The sequence below is a fragment of the Ammodytes marinus genome, assembly GCF_949987685.1.
Source record: "Ammodytes marinus genome assembly, chromosome: 11".
NCBI classification, from domain to species: Eukaryota; Metazoa; Chordata; class Actinopteri; order Uranoscopiformes; family Ammodytidae; genus Ammodytes; species Ammodytes marinus.
Window position 1 is genome coordinate 21693440 of NC_137215.1, and position 25510 is coordinate 21718949.

A 25510-nucleotide genomic window follows, 5' to 3' on the forward strand; every position below is an offset into this window, starting at 1 on the left:
TTTTAGGAAATGTGGCTTTATATACAATTGAAACAACTTGCTAGCCTGTCGGAATTTCCCTATTGCAAAAGAAAAATGCAAACACATGTTTTTCCTGCTTTCTTTCCAATCGGGTCAACCCTGCCTCTTGTATAGCCATTACCTCATCATGTCCCCCTCATGTGTGTTTCTGTGCAGTACGTGTCCGAGTTGCTCCATGAACAAGGCCAGCCCATTGTGTCCACCTGCTCTGCTGCCGATGTTCAGGCCGCCTTCAACACCATCGTCACTCGCATCCAGAGATTGTGAGTCACATGCTTGCATGCATATACACACACACACACACACACACACACACACACACACACACACTGACTGTTTGAATGAAATGAGCCACCAAAAAAAACGCTTGTTATCTCAAAGTAGTCCTCCTCGCCAAACCATGTATGTTTACGGTGGCCCGCTGCCAGAGGATTCCAGGACGCCATCGCTCACACTGCTGAAGTGCTCTCTGTCTGTGAACCCATTCTATCAGTGTGCCTGTTTTCTCTTCTCCCTTTGTGGGATCCATCTGCTCAGCTGCCATCTCCTCAGCAAGTCAGTGGGAGCCGTCTCAGTCAGGCTTAGCTGCTTCTGCTACAAAGCAGTTTTCTCTTGAATCCAGCCGAGCTGCAACTTTTCCACTCGTTACACACCTGCTCCTCAGTCAACCTGCTAACTCCAGCTGTGGCCATGTCATGTAGAGCCGATGCATGTCACTGATGGTAGCACACTCACTCTGTGCTGACACCACTGTAGTGATTTTGTTCCAAATGTTGCAACTGAGAGTAAATCGACATGTTAAAACCTAAATGTATTAAAGGTGCAGTGCGTAAAGGGAATTGGCGTTTTTGATTGGTGTATAATCGCTACTTGTTGCAATCTAAACTTTGACCATTCAATGAAACAATGACGCCAAAATACACCTTACAGTGTACCTTTTAAAGGTTCTATTCTGCTGTTGAACAGTATACTCTTGCTTCATCAACCCTTTGATGTCCCAAATCCTGAAGCATTTAGCCACAAAGTCATTAAGGCTACTTCAATATGTTAGAACACGTAAGACACATGCAACACATTTATGTGTTTTGAATTGAGCGATTAATCAATCCGCCCTAACTGAGTTGAGTGCCACTTTTCTTTTTGTTTTTACATTTTCGGACTCATTTTAAACACAAAATTGGTCTCATGTGTTTTGAGGGATCAAGATCTAAAAGCTGTTGCAATATTTAGTTTAACCTGGGAAAGACTTGTAGATACTTGCAAGTACTTGGTATTGTATAATTACAACATGGCATAATCTGGCTCTGATTAAAAGTCAAGACCGGTTTTTAAACCCTGTGGGGATATGAATCTTTCTGTCAACCGGCCTTAAATACTCCCCGATTAACATATTTCATGATTTTGGACCCCTCTCTTACGCTTAAAGACTCATTATTTTCTCCTCATCACAACCCTTTGCAGCTGTAACTGCAATGCACAGACGCCGCCTACGATGAAGGTGGCGGTGGCAGGCGACCAGAGTTACCTCAGCACCATCCTGAGGTTCTTTGTGGAGCAGCTGGCCAACAAGACGCCCGACTGGCTCAGTTACATACGCTTCCTGGTCATCCCTATTGGTAAGTCATCAAGGTTGAGTACAACTACAAGCTTAAAGGGATAGCTCAGTATTTTTTTAAGTGGGGTTGTATGGGGTACTTAGAAGCATAGTTGTTGTGTTACCTTATGGAGATGGGTGTCGGCGCAATCATGTTTTGATTCATGATGATAGAATCATTCATAACTAAGAGTTACATGTAGAGGTAATGTGTTTTGTAAGCTAACTGCAGTCTCTGAAAATGTAAACAAATCCCCCCCCGTCCCTGAAACTGCATAGTGCACTTTTTAACATGGTAACCATTTTTATATTGTAAAGTGTATCTCTTCCATTCTGCACAGGTTCCCATCCCCTGGCTAAGTATGTGGCCTCCTTCGACAGCAGGTTCAACAGCATCTTTATGGACACTGCATGGAGGGAGCTGTTCTGCAGGACGGAACGGCCCGCCTCAGGTAGGGATGGGTGGCTCTGGCGTCAGGGGCTTCAAAGTGATTTGGCGGGTCTAATGTTCAGCCAACTTGAAAGGGAAAGAATTGGGGTCAGAGCACACGGGTCAGGGACTGGTGGATGGGAAGAGGAGATTTCCTCCAATTGCAAAAGACAGCTGCAGCCTGCTGTAGTGTATGCAATGGCTCAACGTCATGGCACTGCCCGCTCTCCCCCCGTTTGATGCTGAAACACAATGTAATATTGAAACGTCATTTCTTGGTTTGAAAAATATACAACTTTGTGAGATTATACATCCCGTCATTTTCCTTTCCCACATGCTAAGTATCTGTTAGGGTTTTAGTGAACAAGCTCATCACCATTTGCCTTTTACAACCAATACATGGAATACTAGTATAATCTAAAGTAGGATAAAATAAATAGGATTTTTACAACAAGCCCAAACGAAGACATTTGCATTCTTTTATCTGATTTAGAAGTGTTCTATACATTAAAGCTCTTTTCTGATTTAGTTTTGAACCCACTTTATGAGTATACTATCAAAGTCTTTCCATTGTTTGCGCACACACACATCCACGTTATCAGCTTCTATTCTCATCCAGAATGTTAACTTTTTCTGCTCAAACAAGCCCGATAATCCCCACCAACCCCCAGCTATTAATTCACATCATTTACACCCCATAGGTCAGGGCTGTACGCTTATTTTTTAAAGTGGTAGCACTGGTGCTAGCAAGCAAAAAAATTCAGTAGCACAAAAATAAATTTGGTAGCACACAAAGAATGATCGAAAACTTGCATGACCCTAACCCTTGCATTTAGCTCTAATTACCTTTGAGCATGTCATCTTGGTTTTATTTGAGATTCTCAATGAATATGATATCCTAGTGTGTGCAGTAATAATTGTAGAAAAATGAATAGGGGTGCACTGATTGCAATTTAGACAAAAAAGTCTAACCTGCCAATGGCAATTTTTTTGCTGATTCAGAATTATTTCCCCCCCATAGAACTATAAAAATAATGTCTATACCTATATATTTTTATAAACATATCATTATTATAATAACACACATTTTTAGAACATTTCATTCTTTTAATGAAAACCATACTTTAAAACATTGAACATATAGCCTATTAAATAAATTAGTAAACATAGTTATACAATTTAGGCCAAGTTAAATAGGTTGTGTCAATCTTTGTTTAAATCATAGATAGTTACTGCTGTTGGTCCATGGTTGACTGCAGGGCTGAGAAGCGCCAACTTCCTGTTCTTACCTGCTTCAAAATAAGAGTCAACTCGCATTTGGATAGTAACCGACTTTTATTGTGAAGGCGCACAGGAAATGTTCTGTTTGCACACGCACTAACTTGACTGCCTTAATGTAAAGAGAGCCGTCTCCTTCCTGTTTTTAACCGTTGGTGAAGTTAGACGCTATAATCGCCGCACAAAGCACAGATCCCGAGCACACATCTTTCACCGGCCAAAGTGGAGGGTAGACTTAATAACTTACTCGCCTAAGACTACATTCACCCGCATTTGGAGAGTGTTAATGTAGAGCCCTCTAAGCAGTATTGTGCATAGCTCCTCTGTGTCTGAAACAGACATCGTCTGCTCATTAGCACTGGTGCGACTGGACTTGAATTCATCATCGCACGTGATCAATTTCAGTAGCAAATGCGATCAAAACTGTCGCACTGTACAGCCCTGCCATAGGTGCAAGAGTTACAACCCCACGCGCTACGTACAATCATCTCAAACGGGGTCTTGGCAGTTTTTGGCTAGGAATAGATCTTATTACTCAGGTGGAACTGCAGAGAGTCTCTTAAGAAATTGACGTACAAATCAGCTTGTGTTTTTTCATATTTGAATTGCCAAAAATGTATGCCAAGGCTGCCTGCCTGCGTGTGGTCCACAGACCTTCTGGCTTGACGGGCGATTCATCGTTGTGTGTCGTGTGGCTGACTTCACCCATGTTTTTAATTACATTTTACACACACACACACACCCATGTCCATAATTCAGTGGAATGAGAATGATTAATGCGCAGTCTCGTAGCGGTGTGCTGTATGTGAAAATTAGCACATGCATCAATCTGTCCTCTCTCCTCTCCCCCTCAGATAACATAGATGTAGCAGGACGGGTCGTTCAGTATCTGGCCGGTGCCAACGTGTCCCACCAGTTCCCCATCTCAGAAGCCATGCTCACCTACAAACAGAAGAGGTAACGTTACTTTTTTGTGACCATTTCAATTTGCACTGCGTACATTTGCGTTTGTGTGTGTGTATATGCCCGTATGTATGTTTTCTGTTTATTTTTAGCACACCTGTGTTGGAATGATCTCTAACCGAAAGTACTATTATCAGTGTGTACTTTCTCATTGTAAGCAAGTCTTGGCTATAACACTCATCATCAATTCAACTGCACGAGGAAGATGTTTACGTTGCACATGCATGCAAGTGGGCACAATAACTAAACACACACAAGTTCCCGTGATGGCATGACTCTGGTCCATCTCAAGTTTACCGTTTATTTGACAGAGCGGTGGTTTAACTGTTGGGATCAGAGCAACGTGACAGTCCGTTGCATTAATACTGTGTGCATTTCTTTCTTTGTTTTTTTCTGAAGTACTTTGACCAAACAATTTGCTGTCTTTTGTAATAGTGGCCTCCTATTGGTCAGAAGGTACTCAATACAGCACACAGTTTTAACAGCTGTCACATTCCTTCTCCACCCCTCCCTTTTCCCCCCCTTTGATTTGCATTCAAGGAAAAGGAGTTTGTATTTTGATTTTTACATCAGGTATCTAATTCAACTCTTTGGTTTGTTTTGCCCTCCTTTTATCTTCTCTCCTCCGTGTGGCTTGATCTCCTTGCTGTGTCTTAACATTTCCCCCTTTTCACACTCGATAACTCACTGTTACTCACTCTGCACCCTGTCCAGACCTGTGTCTTTGGTTCGGTGTGATTCCCACTCCGTCCTCTGTGTTTTTGCCGTGAAAATTTGCCTAACAACCTCTAATACAATACAATCCCCAATTAATGATTCACATAGTGGAATGGTTCGCTGGCTCACACATGAAGCAACATCATTATCATAAGCATTGTTAAATGCCACACAGGCAAACCTGTCTATTTGTTGTTGGTTTTTGAATCGATTTGAAAGTGACGTGTAATGGATTGCCCTTAGAAATGACTTTCACTCTGTAGTATCGATTGCCTTGAATACTGCAAGCCCAAAGACATATTTTAGTGTCTGCCATAATAAATAATAATAAAATTGATAATGTTCATCTGATATTTCCCACTCATTCTAAACTGCATGTGCACTCCTAACCCTGACACACATATTTCTCCATGTAGGCATTTATAAATATAATAAAGTTAAGTAATACCCGCATTTACAGATGACTGGCAGCTAAAGTTTAATATGGTTTGCCCGCATATGAAAGTCATTTTTGGAAATTATGTCACAGTATGTGCTGCAACAAATGTGTAAACTTCCTGTTTACACTGTTGAATGAACAGTGATGCAGATGTTTCCTTGCAATGAACACATTGCATTAGTGTTTTCTTACTAAGATATGTTTCCATTTTAAAGGTGCAACCAGTAAATCACTAGGTTAAAACTAGCTAGTAACTAGTTGGTAAGAAATTGAAGGAAGGACTTGACTCACAAAGTTAATAGTGGAATTACAAACAGCTGGTACAGTTCAATCCTGGCGTGTGTTTTTTTCAATGGTGGTGTTGTTTTCGCAAAATCTTAATGGTGGTGTTGTTTTCGCAAAATCTTAACCTTACAAAAAATGTAGTATCACTGAAATATAAAGCTATAGTACAGCACAGCACTGATGCTCCAAGGTGGGAAGATTTCTGGGGATTGTGGACCTGTATATGTGCTGGAACAGGAGCTAGCAGTGTTGCTTGTCCTGCCCTATTTTGCCGTCTGTTCAATCTGTTTTTCAATCACTGGCTTGTTGTACTATTGGTTAACACGATCTTGCTCGAATCTGTCAGTGTGGCCTACGTGTGTAGTTACTATTGATTGACAAAGACTGGCGTCCTGTTATTTTCCTATCTTTCAACTATGCTCAATATCCAGAGTCGTAGTGTAAAGTAGCAACGCTAAGCTTTTACGGCTCGACACAAACTGTCTCTTTTAGTTCCGTGTATAAAAATAGCGCTCTTATCCTAGCACCGGCTGATAAGAAATACCCCCGGCTACCTTTTGGTTGTAAGGAGCGGTCCTCCCCATTCATCTCATTGTACCGTGACCCCAAGATGACCTCATTCCACCCAAATGCCAGTCATGTGCCATTTCTGCTGCTATGGGACATGGTGCAGGCCACGCCACAGCCATCTCCTCCCCCCTCCCTCCCCCTCCAGGACCATTGAGTGTTCATGTGTTAAAAACCTCCACCACTGCCCATACTCATAGCCTATTTTACTCTCTTTCTCTCTCTCTGTTTGCAGCCCTGATGAGGACTCCTGTCAGAAATTTGTGCCATTTATTGGGGTGAGAATTAGTTTTTCCTATGCACAAGTGCCAGACACAATTTGTTTAGTTTGTTTTCAAATTGGTTTCACAATGAAATCTTTTTTAAATTTTCTTGCAGGTGGTGAAAGTTGGGATTGTGGAGCAGAGCCTTTCAACTTCAGGTAAGTTGTGGTAGTATTTTCCCAGGTTAGTGTGTTCAACATTTCACTGTTGATTCTATCAGACAAGAGATGTCACTCAGAAAACGACCCACTAGACCCAATATATTTTTCATTTATTTATCCCATTTAGTTGCTTATGGACGGACAGCATTTATGTATTTTTCACACAAGCAAGTTTTACTTTTGTTCATGAGACTATTTCCCCCAACCATATTTTCAGTGGACTCGGATGACGCAATGGGGGTCAACACGAGCATCCTGTCCTCCCCGACGCCCCCATCGGCCGGTCCGTATGGGAAGGAAATTGGGAGCACCCCTCCACAGTCTCCCTCTGTGTCCACCGCACTTTCGGGAGCTGGGTAGGACAAGACACACACACACACACACACACACACACACACACACACACACACACACACACAAAAATTACCAACAACAAAACCACATAATTTTTAGTTTTATTTTCACTGCAAGCTTTATTTTGAAAGTCTCTCTGCAATGTGTCTGACTCTACCTGTTTTCCTTCCCTAGCTCTCCGTGTTCGGGCAGTGAGGTGATGGGGCTCCAGGTGGACTACTGGACGTGGCAAGGCCCAGAGAAGAAGAAGGAGGGCGAGAAGAGAGACGTGGGACTGAAGAACACCCTGAAGAGTAACTTCCGTTCACTGCAAGTCAGCCGGCTGCCCTGTGGAGGGGAACTCACCCCTCCACCCAGCATGGCCATGACTGTGGTCACCAAGGAGAAGAACAAGAAAGGTACGCTTCGGAAACATATGACTGACACACCCCCCACATCAATTGCAAGTGAAAACCTACATACCTATTAATCATAACTCATTAATGCAATGATGTCTAAGCAAACAGCAAACCAAGAATATGTTTTGACTTTGTTCGAGCTTCACTGCCCAAAAGAAATTGACAAATCTTTGTTTCTAAAATTGTCCATGCATAAGACACATGAGTTGGAAAAGGTGACAAATGATTTTATACTGGAGAAGTGTTATGAGTACCCCAATAATTTTTGGACTCACAATGGACAGTTAAAAAGGAAAGGATCAAAATCAATTCAGCATAATCAGAGAAATCCTCCTCTTTTTTTTTTATTCAATAATTTTTCTCCGTCAAAACCTGGTGCCTACAATACCCACAATGCAAATTAATTATCCACAGTTTGGTTAGAGAATTTTTATTCCCTGAAACATTTTTTAGGACGTCCCAATACATGATGTAAAGTGCAACAAGCCAAAACAATACCTGGATGTCCTACTACACCCGGTCGTTTTTTGCAGTGTGCAAAGAAGCTTCCCTTTTTATGTGCAAAAACAAAATGCAAAGAAAACTTGTTTGTTTTATGATTCCCTCGGCTCACTCTCCGTTTCCCTTTTTGTAGTGATTTTTCTCAGCAAGAAGCCCAAGGAGAAAGAGCTGGACTCTAAGAGCCAAGTGATAGATGGTATCAGCAGGTTGATCTGCACAGCCAAGCACCAGCACACGATGCTGAGAGGTAAGAGGATAGGAGTCCCACAGCTGATGCTATACTGCCACCTGCTGTTTATTTTGCACATGCACAATTACAGCAGCAGTCGTTTTGCGATGACATTCTTGAGTCTCAGGCTCCCTTCAGCAATGCAATATAAAATAAGAAAATGTTTAAGAGAAAAATTTAAATGAAGAGCGCAAACTGAGACCTAAATAAACACACATGTGGTGCAAAGACAGTGCAGATACAAATGTAAGTGTAGAGATAAGGTGTGCCATATAAATATTAAGTCAAATGCAAAATAAAATTAAATGTAAATGAAATAGAATAGAATACTTTACATGTAAAAACAATTAAAATAAAATGTTGACGTCAAGACCTTCCTCAGTATTAAAACACTAACAGATGCGTAAACAAAGGACGACCTGCTCTGTGTCAGCTGATTCTGAAGCATCCATGATGACGTTTGTAATGTGCTATTTCCTCTGGTTTTTCCCTTAGTCACTATTGATGGAGTGGAGTGGAACGATGTGAAGTTTTTCCAGCTCGCTGCCCAGTGGCCAACACACGTCAAGCACTTCCCAGTGGGAATCTTTGGTTACACTAAGCCTGTGTGACCCCAGGCCGCCCGCCACCAAGACTCTCCGCTGCACTTGTCTCCCCGAGAGGCTCCAGAGAATTAGAGTTAATAAGGCCAAACGGGCCACCGGCAGTTATAGTTTTCCTATGGAAATCTTACTGACTCTAAAAAAATATACAAAATTTCATGTCGTCAATTTGATGTTTTCGATGTTGTCGGGTGTTGTTGTTGTTTTTTTACTCACTACAAAAAGAACAAGTACTATTTTGTAAGATTTGTGCTACCGCCTCTGAGGTATTTTGAGGTTTTTGACAATTTGCCACATTTCGATAATGGCAGCTGTGTTTGCACTTTGTTTTTGTTAACATTTTATTATTTCTGTGAAATCCTACATTTATTGTTACTCTATAGACAAACGAGGAGTGTGATGGTGATGTGCAGTGGCGTGTGTGAGATCGTTTGAGACCGTGTTTGTGTTTGTTGTTGAAAGTTGGAATATTGCTGTGAATCTAGATGGAATCCTTCTCTTCTATCTCAGTGCTCAGTTTTCTTACTCGTCCCTTTACTTTCTCGCAAAAGGTCAATTTTCGATCGAAAGGAACATGCGTTCTTTTTGCCTTGTTGCTTTTAAGCACACTATGTACCTACAGCAAATCAAAAAACAAAACAAAAAAAAAGTATATTTGAAGGTAGCTATGAGTGTAGCTATGTCACATGTGTAACCTGTAATCAGTTTGTTAGTGTACGTGCTGACCATTTTGTGTTAGTGTACATTCAGGCTGTACAGTAACATCCACTTAGAAGCAGGCTACCATGATACACTAAACAACATATTTCAACTATCAACAGCTGAATGCCAAATTAAGTTGTGACTGTATGAACTGTCTTATTGTTTCAAGGTCATGAATTGTTTCCCCCAGCTGCATTACCCCACCTGTGTTGTAATTGGCCCTTCTTGGAGTAATTTAAGCTTTTAACAGCATTTCTATCTGGCCACCGCATGTTCAGCTGGGTGTCCTGGCTTACCTGACAGGACGTCACACAGACCTACAGTAACTTAGGAAACACTGGATTTCTCCAGAAGTGCAGTGCAGTGCCAAAGTCCAGTTTGTTATACAGTCCAGCCACCAGAGCTCTTGGCTTGGTCAAACTTCTAATGCGTTAAACTGGAAAACTTAAAAAAAAAAAAAACTTGCATTTAATGTTCTTCGCAGTCCATGTGGAGATCAGTAGGAAGATTGCTGAGTTTTTCATTTTGAAGAATTTACCATTTGGCAAAAAAAAAGAAGCAGCAAAACCCATTGAGCATTTCCAAAACGTGTGCACATCCTGACCAAGCAATTAACCGTTGTGTCCTTTTAATGCAGCTTCACTGTAGCTGGACATGCAATTTATACCCAACTTCACACATACTGATGGGTTGGTTTGTTTTTAGGATTGCGTAGGCCTATTATGGGAAAAATTACATATTAGTTGACTTGAAACATGCTCCGACAGCAGTGTCGAGCACAATGCAAGTATTTAACTGCTTTTAAACATACAATAAAGTGTATGGGGCGTTGCCAGATGTCCAAGTCACTGCCTGTGTGCGTCTGTGTAGGTGTGCTATATGTTTGATGGTACTCCCTGAATAGTGTTACGTGAAACTTTTGCAATAGGAAACCTTTGGACAAAGGGCCTTCTGTATGAGTTTGTTGTTGCTTTTTATAAAGTGAAGACTTACAAGCTTTGATAGGCTGGCTTTTTCTAGTATTGTATATACATATATACAAGATGTATTATTGTGAATCGCAACCACCCCCTTCCCCACTAAATTGAAAGCACAAATAGCTTACCTTTATTTCTTGACATAAATGCCAAATATATTTCCAGAACTCATTACTATGAAGTTGACTTGTAGAATGCAAACACTATTATTAGGTATGTCATTTCTCATACATTTCCCTCACTTTGAAATGCACTTTCATGTGGTTTTATTCACATTTTAGCTCAAATCGGGACACTTTGGTTTTGACGTGAAGTGTAAGAGGTGTTATATTTGAAAAAGTAAACCACTACCTATAGTCAAGAGAAGGCTGTTTTTTTCTTTCTTTCTTCTAAATGACCCTTCTTCATAGGGATGTTGTGTTTATGTTGATGGGCTCAGTTGCCCCATGAGGTCAGAAAAAGCATCATGGCTGTCTGTTACTTAAATGTTTTGCCACTTGATGTTTGAAAAGCTTATTTTGCAGCTACCACCGTACGTGTCTGTCTCAAGTTTCCTTTTCTCCTGCTTTTTGAAGGGTTCACCATCTTCCCTTAGTTGGGAGACAAACTGGCCCTTACATAATTACCTAAACTTGGGCTGTGAAGTGTTAGCCAGGGCAGAGTTGTTTGAGGGAATTTGCCATGTAAGTTGGCCTTTTCAAATGCGAAACAGGCATAATGACAAGTGTCTCAATGTATTTGACCTCGAGTTCTTTTTTGTTTATTTTGCCCAAAATCTAGAGGTAGCATGGGGGTGTTTTACAAGGCTGGACCAATGAGCAGGCATGCTCACTTAAGCACTGCAAGAAGAATAAACTCTTCAGTGTTAATGTTTTTCATTAATGGTCAGAGTACAATTACAACATGCCATCTCATTGCTCCTGTTACTTGAAATGCCACCCAGTGTCTTTGCACAAACCCTATTTTAAATGACATGACAGTATTTTTAAATTTACCACTAAAAATATGGGTTACTCTGCATGTTTTACTATAGATGTAAATATGTTTTGAATTTTTATATTGTTTTGTTTTCTTTCCATGCTCACAAGCAGTTGTGTTTAATAAAATTTTTAATCTTCTGTACAAACAGCTCGTCTTTATTTATGTCTTCTCCCCGTACACTGGATTATATTGTATAGGACCCCAAAAAAAACAATAGTAATAATAATACAAGGTGATTACAAACATGTCCAGTCTCATTTTGTGTTATGAAGCAGAGATTGAGGGCAGGTTGACGTAACTCTTCATTGGAGGCAGTGGTTTGATCTTGCGTCCGGCCCAGCCTCCCTTTCTCTGCCACAGGCCGCTTGAAGGGCGGATGCCGAGCCAGCGGTTGCGACCAGCTTTGCCGATGATCCGTTTGTTGTGGTCTATGTTGGACACGCGGCCCACCGTCACCATGCAGGTCTCCAGTACCTGTGTGCAACCAGAGGAGCAGTGGCGTCACTAGGCTGTTTTTTTTCGCGCCCCCCCCTAAATTGAAATACTGTTGAGAACCTGCTAATATTTATTTATGTATCATTACAAAACCACTGTATGAGTTTCTGGCATGAGCATTCTGCATACATCCACCTGATTATAAAATTAGCTGAGATAACTTCTGCAGCAACTTAAAAAAAATCGAAGTTCTGTTTATTAGCTCAATTTGTAACATTTAAACAAGACTGCTCAGTCTGTGTGAATCTCAGGACAGAGAAACAAGAGCAAATGATTAACTGAGGTTTGCATTTCATTCAAAACATTTTTAAATTGTAAACATAGTTAAGGTGGTGTTTTTTTATTATTATACGCCAATATGCCTTCTGTGATGCGATAACCTATAATTCATTAATGTTATTATTAGTCTACTTGCTTGAGTTCTTTTTAAATAGCATTCAGAGACACATGTGGACGTTTATTTACTGCAAATCGCGGCCTTTCGCGCAGTTATGACCATACACAAGTACACATCGTGCAAGTAGCACCCCCATGCCCCCCACCAATTATTTGTCCCCCATAATGTTGAAATTAAACCTATCGTATGACCCCGTACACAGGTAGTAATATATTCATAGGTATGTTGTTTTTACTTTTTGGATTAAAAAGAAGGCATGTCAGTAAACTCCATGTCGGCCCTTAGTGTGATTATCATTTCCTCATAGAGTGGCCCTTTGTGAAAAAGAGTTTGACAACCCTGATATGGGTAATGTAAGGTCTGTCTCACTAGCGCACTATCCTATTCCCTCTTGGGCTAAGCCCCGGATGTTTCAGAAATCTAGAAACGCCCCTGCAGATGAGCACATTCAATATAGGAGTAGTTTATGTTTGTAATATGGCGGGTGTAATCTCAAATGAACATAACCTCGTCCTCACCTGAACCTGCTGCTTGGAAGGAAGCTGGATGATCGCCGTTCCGTTGACTTTACGAAGCAAGACGCCACTTGTACCTGGAAACCAAATGAACCACAACACTCAACCACATTTCACAGCAGCTATTGCACGTTTCAAAAACATCTTTTAGAAAACATCTCGTGAAACAAGGCTACACACTTACAGAACATGTTGTCAATGTACTGTACATTCATAAAAATATATTGAATTACAATCAGATTTATATAATGAGTAGATTACAGTAATCGGCCCCAATAGACTGCTGAAACAATCCATTTGTTGATCTAAATCAGTGGTTCTCAACCTTTTTTGAGCAAACGCCCCCCTAACCTTACCGAGATACTCTAGCGCCCCCCCCCCCCCCAAAAAAAAAACACAAACACACACATACACACACAATTAAGAATATGTTTTGGCTACATCCTCTATCAACAATAAAACATATTTTCTGTGCTGTTTTGGTTTCTTATAAGAATTATTAAAAAAAAATCCCAATATGAGCCTGTTCTATGATAGGCAGATTTAACCCACTGTCAGGTGGCTGGTTGCATAAAAAGAAAAAACACTATCAGCATTGGTTGTAATCAGGGGTGTAAAGTAGCGAATTACATTTACTAATTACATTTACTACTTACATTTACTATTTAGGCCATAGACATTATAAAGGGTAGACGCCCCATTGGCCGTTGAGCACGAGAAATGCGGGCGCCATCTTGGAAGGGTCAAAACCATAGCAACAAACAAATGTCCCCACTTGGTGATAGCAAACCATAGACATATATTATATCTATGATAGCAAACAAACAAGATGCCAGCTCACTGTGCTGCGTTTGGCTGCTCTAATCGGCGGACCACCGTCAACAGGGCTCGGGGGATTACCTTTCACAAGTAAGATTTAACATTATCGTACTATTGATTGTATTTTGTGAATAGAACCAGAGTTTATATTACTGTACTGAAATCGTGTCCAGCTAGCTAAGCTAGGTTATGTTTACTACGGCCGGTGTTCACCCCATAGCCGGCTATGAACTGAGACTTGATAAGTCATATCCCATAACACTGACTTAGATTACAATTGACACTTGTTGAAGGTTTCCCAAGGACAAAGATGAGAGGAAGAAGTGGGAAGTGGCTGTGAGGAGACGCGGATTCACTGCCAGTTGTTCCACAGTGCTGTGCTCGCAACATTTTAAACAGGACGATTTGGATCGGACGGGTCAGATTGTCCGCCTCCGAGATAGTGTTATTCCATCTGTCTTCAGCTTCCCGGTTCACCTCCAAAGAGTAGGTGTAGCATCATAAGGATATGGATATATTATAATTCACAAATGTAAATATTCTATTCTCAATCACAGGGCAGGGTGAGATATCCTACTTATCACTTTATATAGGCTATACAGCTCCGGAAAACATTAAGAGACCACTCCAAATGCTCATTGTCTCTTGTTTTACTCTTTTGAGGCATATGTTTGAGTATAATGAGTATAATGAACATTTTGATTTTATGCTGACAACATTTCTACCAAATTCACAATAAAATAGTGTTGCTTAGAGCATTTTCAATGAAGAGATACAGATTTAAGAAAAATCCAGACTGGTCTCTTATTTTTTTTTCTGGGGATATATACATATATATATTTTATTTTTTATTTATTTTATTTTATTTTATCATCTATGATACTTCTTAATTTTAGTCGGAAAAGGGCAGGGCTACGTCGACCTCCAGAAGAGCCAAAGAAAGCCTGTCCATTGCCTCTCAGGATTCCCTAATAGCAACCTCACACCCACAAGTGCAGCCTAATAATGTGAGTATTTCTACTTTAAACATTTATATCATTACACACACACACACACACACACACACACACACACACACACACACACACACACACACACACACACACACACACACACACACACACACACACACACACACACACACACACACACACACACACACACACACACACACACACACACACGGTGCTGGCAGTGGCTTTGACAGGTGATAACTATAAGAAAGGATGTGGGCCATAAACTAGTGGTGTCAAAGTGATGTTTGTGATGTAAAACATTACTCAAACCATGTTCATCCCTCTTTCTACTAGGATCATGGCTATGCCTTCCCAGCTTCTCCGGCTGCTCTTAAGACAAGACTGGACAACGCCTTGGCAAGGGTGGAAAGTCTGGAGCGGGAAGCTTTTGATTGCTGTGGTTTTGTATTGAATGTGTTTTTAAATGTAGCGCGCTGCAAGGCACGCATTGATTTCCTGTCTGTGTCTGAGGAACCAACTCGAGACTAGACTGAACTTGGTATTCCCCCCCCCCCCCCAGTATAGAACATTGGACAACGAACTCCAGTTTAGGAATAACTGCCTTTTCCTGTAGTGCCCCTAATTCATGGAATGCTCTGCAGAGCAACTTAAAAATGACTGCTCTACTCTTGGTTTATTTGAATCTATGATTTCTGAATTTTACACATCTGACTGTAACTGTTTTAGCTGAATTCATTGTTCATTTAGTATTTTATTTTTGCTCTTGTTTTGTATTTTGTATAGGCCTACTTTATTTAAATTAATATATTTTATCCTATTTTATTTCTGTTCTCTGTTTATGTTATCCCTGTGATTGTCTTTATTGTGTATGCTCGTCACTGTAAATTAATAAGTATATTTATATATAGCCTAATCATATATTGTTAACTTATTAAAATAGCTGACTTTACTGCCCCTATCTGTTTCTGCTTCTCTATCATATTTAGTCTAATGTGTGTGATTTGCAAAATACCTATCATAGCCTACATCACATAGGCTATCATAAAGGTGACCAGACGTCCCCATTGTTGGTTGCCTGTCCCTGTAAACAGAAACAACTACCTGTTCCCGTTTTGTTGACACCTCATTAGGTTTTTCAATCAGATTGCTAGTCAAACTGGAAATGTCTCCGTTTTCCCCCTTTTCGGGGGATGTTCCTCGTTTTGATCTCGGACGTCTGGTTACTTATATCATATCAGAATCTTCTATGACTGTTAAGCCCACTATGAATATTAAAACACGTCGAAACTTGTGCTCTGTATCTTAGCTACATGTATGATCTTTGCAGCAAAGAAAACCGCGTGAAAATCAGTTTGGTATTTAATGAGATATGATTAATTACATGCGCTGACAGTTCATTGCACCTGCCAAACAGACTACACTGAGTGGAACGTGTGACCCTTCCAAGATGGCGCCCGCATTTCTCGTCAGCGCCAATAGGCAGTAGCGGCCAACGAGGCGTCTATCCTTTATAATGTCTATGATTTAGGCTACTTGTAATTTTTTAAGTGATTTTTAAAACCTATACTTTTACTTTTACTTTGAGTATGTTTATTTTGAAGTATTGTACTTCGCTACATTTTATATCACTTGCGTTACTGAGTAAAAAAATAGATAGGGAAAGGAGAGAAAAGCAAAGAAATATCGCGGGGGGCTTTTATTTTTACGGCACAATACCGGAAACTAACACAGTGAATGATCGACAGGAGGAGTTAACACATTGCGACTACATGATAACAACAAACATTGCTTCCCTTTATCATTAAAACAAAATAATCCTAGTTAAACTATCATTGTACCGCACGTGAAGACGTGAAGGCTTTTAAATGCAGCAAACCTATCATCCAGCCGTGCGATCGGCCCCTCCCTCACCTGATAGTTTAGCTTTCAGTTTAACAGTGCAGAGTAGGATGGAGACGGTGCGTGTTGCCAAGGCTGCTGTACAGGGCTTCAGTGAGCCTCTCGCGGTGCACAACGTTTAGTATATCGTCCCTCTCCAACATATGAGGGTTGTGTCTTTAACATGGTTCTGCTTGTGTGTTAGTTAACTCCATGCTTTGGCTGATTACTCTGTTTTCTCCACCTCAGAGACAATAGTTAGTTTAAGTTTGAATCTCGCTGCGCTAGCATTAGCATTAGTAATATCAGTAAACGTCATTATACTAGTCTGTGATTGGCTGATTCCTCTGCCGCTAAGGCTTTGATTGGCTGGTTGTTCTGACTCAAAGACCTCTGATTGGCTGTCTGCAGAGCCTTCTCTTTTCTAAGGCTGTGACAGTCAGCAGACCGCAGAACATTGGAGAGAATAGTTAAAAAGAGGTTGAGGGGTTAGAAACATGAAAAGTTAAAATAGGCTGTTTATTTCAGGTAACCTATTTTTGCAGTCAAAAGATTTATAAGATTTTTAAGAAAGTTTAGAATATATTTATAAAAAAAAAAAAAAAAAAAAAAAAAAAGAAGCTCTTCTGTCCCAGCCTGGTCCCAGCGCCCCCCTAGGTTGTACGAACGCCCCCCAGGGGGCGGTACCGCCCCCGTTGAGAAACCCTGATCTAAATGAATGATTTGTAAAGCAGTCTGATAGTTTTCAATGCCTGTAAATGGACAATCTTTTAGTTTTGGACTGATGTTCTAATGAGATTCTCACCTTGGACTCTGTGAAATTAGGATTGACAATACGTCACAATTTCTTTGGCATTTTTTAAAGACTAAATAATACTAATATGCAACTCTTAAAAATAAAATACTCGACATGCATTTAGGAAATACTAAGTAGATACAGATAGAAAAAAGGTACCTGCAGCACGAATGTACTCGGATCCCTTCCCTGGTTGTATCTCTAGGTTGTTCACCAGTGTTCCCACAGGTAGAGCTCCCAGTGGGTAAGCATCGCCCTCATTGGCTGAGACTGCAAAGCATGAAACAAAAAGGACGCTGCATGAAGACAAACTGCTGAAAAACCAACTGAATCTTACCTTCCTTCATCTCGGGGGGGGGGGGGGGGGTTTGGAGGAAGACAAACCACAGTGGACTTCATACCTGCCATGCGTCCGATCACTCCAGAGGTTTTAAGTATGTCTCCGGGCTGCATGCTCTCCGTAGCGATGATCCATCTTTTCCGGTTGCCGCCGGCCACCAGGGCGATGTCAGCAGACCTGTGTGGAGGCAGATTGTGATGACCAGCTGCATGCTAATAATAACCTCATATTCAAATCTTAAATCAGAATGTTGCGTGGTGTACGCCCGGTTTCACCTGCACGGGTCGTATCGCACTTGAACGACCTTCTCTTCGAAGGGCGCGGCCTGTCTGTCTGCTTCATAGCGCAGACGCTGGAAGTCTATCATGCGGTATTTTTGTTTGTGGCCGCCGCCGATGCCCTGTGTCCGTATCCTTCCTGTGTGGAGGAAAGAGAAAGATGAGACGATCTTTACATACTAGTCAGAGCAAGAATCACAGCTGTTAAAAGGGAAAATCGATTGCAAGGCGCTGTGAGGCTGAACCTAACTTCTGATTGATGAGCAAAGTTGAAACAGTAGGGGAAAATGATTCTCGGGTGATTCAAATACGACCAAACAGGTGCTTTAGTTCACGTACAACAGACAATTGTTTATGTCAATTATTATTTTTATTACGACGACTTGATTTAATGTGATTCATCAATTGGAAGAAAATAAAAAGAGGTAAAATCTTAAAATCTTAAAGATTTTAAACGTATTCCATGCGTACAAACAGGAACAAGGGTGCCACCTCGGTGTTCTTCTCTGTCCACATTAGTACCGCTTTGGACTTACATCCTTATGCTAATGCAAGTTAGGTCTCCACTCGATTGACAATGGAGGCCATAAGGCAGTTTGAAGACTTAATCCCAAATTTCTAGACTTTTTATTTTTATTTTCTCAGATCTCTCACCAGTGTAGTCTCGGCCTCCAGTCTTTTTCATCCCTATAGGCCTGATGGTGTACTTCTCCCTCTGCTTCCAGAGCGTCTTGTTCTGCTCCAGAGAAGCTGTGGTGAGGAAGCCTCGGCATGGTACAGCTGTACCAGGCAACTGAGCTCCAAGCCTGGCCTGCGCGACCGCCTGTAAACACAGAAATCAACATATACAGTATATATTTTTTTTAATTCATATTCATTGGCTTCCCATACACATGTATAAAGCTTGCTCAGTCCATTCTTTTAAAAGCAAACTCAAAACACACCTCTTTTTGACAAAAGTTGTCGCATATAGTTTCTGTCCTAAATGCCTCATGTTTACCCAAAATGCAATCTGTCAGTGTGAAACTGATTATCTTTTTTGATTTTGGTTTTACCTGCACTTGCACATGCATTTTATTGCATGGCACTATGCCATATTTCTTTTTCATAACGCTTTATGAATTAATTAATCAAATATAAGGTTTGTTGTGCTGTTATGATATATTTTGCTTTTGTTGTTGTACAGTCGTTTGAGGCATTGTTTGTGTGAATTTGAGCTATAATACATTTTGATTAGATATGTATAGCTTGTGTGGTAGTTTTGAATGATGTGCAGTGTGACTCAGTGCAGTTTTACCTGTGAGGAGAGCAGAGCGGGCTGGGAGAAGGTGAGTGAGCGAAGGGCTCGGGTCAGACACGACACCGCGGTCATGACAGCGTCCTCGTGACGGAGCTGAGGAGCAAAGGAGAGGAAGGTAGGATAGCTCTTTAGCTTTGAGACTTCTGCAGTTTTTATCTGGGGTGTAACATTGGCTACATTTCCTCCAAATTTTAAATGTATCATATCTCACTTTACATAAGGGGTCAGCAAAATAGCATTACATTCACAACTAGTCAACCGGCGTATGTGTCACAGCTGTGCCCGTACTGTCATCTACCTGACTTCACTACTGCAGTCACTCACCTCAACAAACAGACGCCAAGTCAACCTGAGCCACCATTAGCTTAGCTTAGCCCGAATATTAAAACTCTGGGCAATAACAACACGCGACTCTAGTTTTCCGTTTTAAATAAACAAGACGAAATGTCCGTCTATCTCACGTACAACTTGCGATGAATCCAAATGTAGCAGTAACATCAAACCAACCTTTATATTCGACTTATTTCATGTGCTTATTTCATCCCAGGGCTCTTGTCGGCGTCCTTCAGACATGCATGCTACGTCGAGCACTGATGACGTATACCCAACTACTCCTACTTTCTTATGCTTTACTCAAATATTAAATACGACCTTTTATGATGTGTCCTTCTGCCCCTTGTTGACTTCTTACATTTTACGTATGTTCACTCAACCTGTCATGACCTCATAACACACATAGAACCGCTACATCAGTTTTATACTTTATATAGCTACCTTATTTGACAGCTGCTTTATGCATTGCCTCTAGGTGGCAGCATTACCTACTTTTATATGAATGTGTCTGTGGATGAGGGCTCTAACCTTTTATTGCTGTACAATAAAAAATCATGCATTGTTTGATCTCCCACTTAACTAGATTATCCAACCAGTAGGCCTACGTGAGGTATTAAAACAGTTTCCCCTGCCGTGGTAGTGGCACTGGCAAGACCCATTTAATCAAGGTTAATGATAAACCAATGGGCTTTTATTTACAAGGATGTGAGGATGTGATAAGAGTAGTGAGATGGTGATTGGTGAACATGCCACAACTAATTAACTGTAGACTGTCGTTTATAGTTTGTACACCAAGTAGACACATCTTGTGTTTACTTTACTATGTCAGTAAATAGATTCAATATTACATTTGTTTTTTATTTTCAGAATAAATCTATTTGTACTGCTTTTTCATATGAACAAATGTAATACTAGCATTATTTGTCGTACTATCAGCCAAACCTGTCTGTATCTGTCTTCAGAGAAGGATTAATTATTTTTATATACTGTATTTTTTTTTTGCTATATGCTCTTATCTTGTGGAATGGACATTATAGCGTTGAAATGTATTTTATAAATGAAACCCTTTGGTCTAATCATTATCAAAGCTATCTCGCTTGCAGGACCATTTATTTGTATTTTCCAAGATAAAATTTCAACATTTCAAACATTTCATAGATAGATAGATATAAAGATATATACAATCTGCAGCTGGTGGTTTCTCTCGTGGGGAAAACAAAACATGACGTCACTATTCATCAGCTCAGGCCGCAGAGGCTGCTGGGAGAGTCCTGCTGTGTTGGAGACATTTTGGATCTAAAGGGGCTGAGCTAGCCGTCAGTCCAAGCTCTCGGTAAGTGATTGCTGTATTTTCACTATATACTGTTAGAGTTGTGTGAACCCTGTACTCCAACGTGCGTTTATGTGGTACCAATTTAAGAAAACGTGTATATGAAGTGTCAGCTCGTCGGTTTGAATAGGGCGAACTCGCAACAACTAGGGAGTGGTGATGCTAGCTGGTTAGCCGTAGTTAGCTAGTCGTTGACCGGAGGGCTGAACAGAGATCCAAAAGCGATCTTCACTCTGAAGTTGGCTAAACTAACTGGTATTGGTGTAGAAAATATCATATTACATCTAGTGAAGGTAATAGAGGGTGAAGTCCGCCCTTATTGTTGGGTAGAAAACCCGGCTGTGAATTGCGAATGCCATTGCTAAATGAAATACAGTGTGATAATGAGCAGCGCTCATGTTAAATGACCTGATCTGTTGTTGTGTAATGTACTGAAGTCATTTGCAATTAATCAAAAGCCTTCCTGCTCGTGTTCCGAGCGCGTTAAGCTTGTGCAGAGTCATTTGGATGCACCCACCGACTTCTAACCAAATGTCCAGTAACGCTTTTCAACACTGCTAGGAATGACATCACCGTACAGCTGTGTAGAGAGTATTGTTATAAACACAGGTGTCATATTTTCTACAGCTGACTCATCAGGTTAGGCAGATGCTCTGCCGTCTGCCTGTTACTGCATCTGTAGCAAGATTCAGGCAGACATTTTTAAAAGAAATAGCATTGGGAAAACAGCCCTCCCCAGCCACTGATGTCATTGGAGTGATGGATGGCTGCTGTGGACAGTGGCAGCGGCAGCAGGCACTTCCCTCCCGGTTGTCCCAGGCCCTGCCACACCCTCCCCAATGGCTGGCTCTCCTTTGTGTCTGGTGCCGACAGTGTGTGTTGTGGATGGTTGTTTATGCAGGAACACTGAGGAAGTTAAAGGAGGATCTGTTGTTGTCAACATTCATCATGTAAATGGGAAATGCTTCACCAGGAAGATGGCACAGAGATCAGTGTCTGGCTTGTTCATCCACCCACTGACTGCAGTCTCCCTTTTTCCATTGCCCTTCCTAGTATTTAACAAATTATGAATGCCAACGGGCACCACACCCTCTCTCAAACGGTCTTTTCCTAAAGCTTCTGTTATGTTTAGCTATTATTTGCTCATTAGAGATTTAAGTTATAGTTAAGCTTTTCAGTAAGGTTGTGTTAAAAAAAAACAAAGCCAGGCAATTTTAAAGAAGGTAATTGCAGCTTTTTAAGAATTTTAGAACATATGTAAAATTACACTTGGCAGTGTGGCCACGGCCAGTGCACAATTGAAGGGTTGTTCAGTTCATCCTTGCCTTAGATATCGTTTTCCGAAGCCCGCTCGACTGCTTACAGAGGGAAATGTAGAATCGATGGACTGAGTGTTTGCCATGGGGAGATGTGATAAGTCCCAGAGGCCTCTCTGGAGAATGGAAACTCATAAATAGTGGAGCTCTGGATGGACAAACATGACAGTGAGAGATTGCCCTTGTTTCCACTGCCCTGAAGGAAATGAAAGAAAATACAGAGTTCACCAGGTTGTTTATTTAAACACAAAACTGTCTTTCAAAAACACTGTGTCTCGTCTTGGGCGTTTTTATTAGTTTCTGGACCAGATGTGCTACGATCGCTGCAATATTGTATGACCCTTGACCCATCGAGTTACCTCACTTGTCCATAAAATACAGTTCCTTATCCACACCTCATCTCAAACAATGGCTGGAGACTTGTCTAGTGGGTTTTTGTGTTTAAATTTTTTTTTTTTACAGATTCGCTTTCAAAAGTGAACAGGATTTTGATGGTATAATGTTAATAGAGATTTATAGGCTACAGCTTTTGCTGAATATGCAGACATGTTTGCCATTATACCATTAATAATATTCTGAGTCTAGATCTCTGGTAGTTTGTAGCCCGTTGTAAACTAAAGTCAACACCTCTTTGGATTTATTTTCTCTTGAAGCCAACAGAGCACAGAGCTCATCTGTAACTAGGCCTACATTAGTTCTCTTATCACTGCCATGTTATTCAGACCTTGAACAACACTGGAGATATTGCCTTTGTTGTCTATGTGGGAATCCAGTATAACATCTTCACACATCCTTCATAGTACCACGAGACAGTAGGTGTGAACCTAGCGGCTATTTGTTGTGTTATACGGGCCCTCTGCCTGTGAAACTCCTTCTTGAGCCTGTAAATAGCGTCATGGAGTCTCTCTTTCATTGCGTCTCATTAGACCTATTCCTTTGTGTCTGATGAGATCATGAGGACTATAGGAGCAGAACCTAGAGATGGGCACGGCTCCCTCCCTCCCCCATCCATCCAACCTGCTCCTCCACTCTCTCCCCCCCTGCTCTCTCCTCTCGTTGTGGGCGTGGCCTGTCTCTCTTGATACTCGCCCTGAGCTGATGCTGGTCGTTCCCACCGAGCCGTGGGAAGGTCGTCCGCTCTCCCGTCCTCCTTCGGCGCTCTTCTTCTCACCACACTCGTTTCCTGTCCTGTTTTTCATTTCCATCTCTACCTCCATTTTAGCAGGAAATATTTCTCTATTTCGTTTTAAGGAGGATCGCTATCGGTTAGCTAATGATGCAGTCAACATTATCTCATCCGCTTTCTCTCCGAGCCAAACTATGAGGCTGTGATCCTGCCACAGAAAGAAACCGAGGTTAGTTCTCTGGTCCGGCCAAACTGCAGCAGCTTAAACAAACATTGCATGATGGATGGCCTTGAGCAGGCATTTAGTAGTGGGTTTTGTAATTGATATAAAGATTATTTGAGAGTGCCCCCCCCTTTTCATATTTTTTTCTCATGGGAAAAACAAACCAAGAGCCATGACCACTTTGCTGAGATTAAATGGTTCCACTGGAATGTTGTATTAACACGCAACTCTGATGGTTTAAGATTGCAGCCTGATTGTAAAGCTACGCTGCGTATAATACACCATATTGAATACAAAGTATCAGATGCAGCACTATCTGTTAATGTACCACGTCTTATCTGTTGCGTATTTTATATACAATGGTTGGTGAAATAGCTGTGGGCTGAGGGGATTGGCTGCAAATGGTTTCCTCGTGTGCCTGTGTTTACTCTCTGCTTGCTTATTGAGAGGTGAACATTGCTTCTTATTGGCTCCCATGACTCGCTGCTACTGAACCTTGAGTAATACTTGATCCCAAATCATTCCTGGACCTGATCACAAGGGCTTTTGAATTACAGCCAACAGATGAAGCCAGCTTATGAGGCTGTATAGTATAGTGTGATGTGTAACATGTAAGATGGTGGGAGTATTTTTTTTTGTTGTTGCCAGCATTTGTGTGGAAAAATAAAGTAAATGTTAAAGATTAATTCAATGGCAGAACTTTTCAAAGGAAAACAACTCCCCTGTTGGACTTTATCTCGTCTCTTTAAAGACTTGGAAAACATTAACTTGAGCTGTCTTCAGAAAGCCCTTTAAAGGTGTTTGCATGTTTTATCAAGGACATGCTGATTGTTTCTCCCCTGAGTGAGCATGAAAGCACTTCTTCTCTTTGTTAACTTCTGTGTGTATACTCGGCAAGTCAAGCCTTTCATCCACATTGGTGCTAAACTACTGAGACTCTGGGTAACTGTTCAGGGTTAATAATCTTTCTGATCTGTGAATGTGCTTGAACATTCAAAGACATCATTTGATAGCTTGAACGGAGCAGCTAAGAGTTTTGTGTTACACATCTTCATTCAAATGTTGGGGCTAACAACTACCCACCTTGATTTTACTAATGGCTCACTCATTTTTGTAGCATCATGCTCATGTACCACGTGACTGTAAATGCCACTCAAATCAACATTTTACACAACAGTCCTCTCTTTGACCACGCAAATGACAGTTCATCTTAATTTGCCTATAGCATTTGAATAGAGTTTTATGTAAAGAACATAGTCCATTTTTTGCCAGAGAAGAATTTCATCTCAGTTATCTGCGACTGCGTTGTGTGTCTCATTTTTCTATCTTGTACATTTTTCCAGAAACATGTTACTTCATGCCTGGCTGCTGACGTACTTTACTTACTGTGGCCACATTTTACTGTTCTGGATGTGTGCAACCACTGACTGTAAGCCCACTGAAAAGTTTCCTTTTGGCATACAAAAATGCAACTGTTCTGCACAAATTCATTATTTCCACCTATTTTCACTAACTGAGTATAGACTTGTTTAATATTAACGGTTAAATAAGAATGTTAAGGTTGCAGCAACTACCAAGTCACACTTTTTTTCTAGACTTAAATATATTTGGTTCACAATGTGTGCTGTTCCTACTAATTGATTTTGATATGCTTTGTTCAATTAGAACGGGGTCATTTAACGTGCGATAAAAAAGACTTAATGGGACGTGTCACTTTGGGGTTGGCTGTCTCTACCAATTTGCATTTTTAACTGCTCTGTTTCTTCCTGTAAAATGGAAATGGAGAGATCATTCGTTATTGTATATGATGAAGTGCAATAAAGTAACTTAATTGCGGATGAGAGATGCTCAATATGAGTATATGTGACCTCAGGATACTTTGTCTAATATGCTCAATGAGAATATCAATCATTCAGCCCTGCGTC

The 25510-nt window shown here is 40.9% G+C and overlaps 4 protein-coding genes across 6 annotated transcripts in view; 3 read left to right on the top strand and 1 right to left on the bottom strand.

The window, feature by feature from the left end:
• LOC307257757 (phosphofurin acidic cluster sorting protein 2) overlaps window positions 1-11587 on the top strand; it is a 49965-nt gene extending 38378 nt beyond the window's left edge. Inside the window, exons 15-24 of the mRNA XM_080037068.1 lie at window positions 178-284; window positions 1483-1637; window positions 1957-2067; window positions 4178-4280; window positions 6530-6572; window positions 6673-6715; window positions 6936-7074; window positions 7247-7470; window positions 8105-8218; window positions 8696-11587. Of these exons, the coding sequence (XP_079893194.1) occupies window positions 178-284; window positions 1483-1637; window positions 1957-2067; window positions 4178-4280; window positions 6530-6572; window positions 6673-6715; window positions 6936-7074; window positions 7247-7470; window positions 8105-8218; window positions 8696-8811 (1155 nt within the window). The 3' untranslated portion in view covers window positions 8812-11587. The remainder of the gene's footprint in view (window positions 1-177; window positions 285-1482; window positions 1638-1956; window positions 2068-4177; window positions 4281-6529; window positions 6573-6672; window positions 6716-6935; window positions 7075-7246; window positions 7471-8104; window positions 8219-8695) is intronic.
• Window positions 11588-11616: 29 nt separating this feature from the next.
• mrpl2 (mitochondrial ribosomal protein L2) lies at window positions 11617-19843 on the bottom strand. The gene is made up of 8 exons (XM_080037071.1): window positions 19765-19843; window positions 19255-19350; window positions 18612-18780; window positions 17955-18096; window positions 17741-17856; window positions 17499-17609; window positions 12873-12946; window positions 11617-11936 (listed from the first exon to the last, which is right to left on the bottom strand). Exons 2-8 carry the CDS (start codon window positions 19327-19329, stop codon window positions 11727-11729), a joined length of 897 nt encoding a protein of 298 aa, XP_079893197.1. The 5' UTR covers window positions 19330-19350; window positions 19765-19843; the 3' UTR covers window positions 11617-11726.
• On the top strand, window positions 13699-17374 carry LOC307257494 (THAP domain-containing protein 2-like; the record flags this gene model as incomplete). The annotated part of the gene is made up of 5 exons (XM_080036757.1): window positions 13699-13778; window positions 13982-14174; window positions 14594-14695; window positions 14999-15109; window positions 17369-17374. The coding sequence occupies 5 exons, from the start codon at window positions 13699-13701 to the stop codon at window positions 17372-17374; spliced, it is 492 nt and encodes a 163-aa protein (XP_079892883.1).
• Window positions 19844-20851: 1008 nt separating the features above from the next.
• Window positions 20852-25510, top strand: part of klc1b (kinesin light chain 1b) — a 29531-nt gene continuing 24872 nt past the window's right edge. For all 3 annotated transcript variants that reach the window (XM_080036995.1, XM_080036996.1, XM_080036997.1), the window contains exon 1: window positions 20852-20923. The gene's annotated coding sequence lies outside the window, so the exon portion shown is untranslated. The remainder of the gene's footprint in view (window positions 20924-25510) is intronic.

Coding starts and splice junctions, on each gene's coding strand:
- mrpl2 (XM_080037071.1), bottom strand. CDS start 19,329: ATGACCGCGGTGTCGTGTCTGACCCGAGCCCTTCGCTCACTCACCTTC. Junction 18,097..18,611: donor TGGAGGCCGAGACTACACTG/GTGAGAGATCTG, acceptor TCCTCCACACAG/GAAGGATACGGACACAGGGC. Junction 17,610..17,740: donor AGTGATCGGACGCATGGCAG/GTATGAAGTCCA, acceptor CATGCTTTGCAG/TCTCAGCCAATGAGGGCGAT.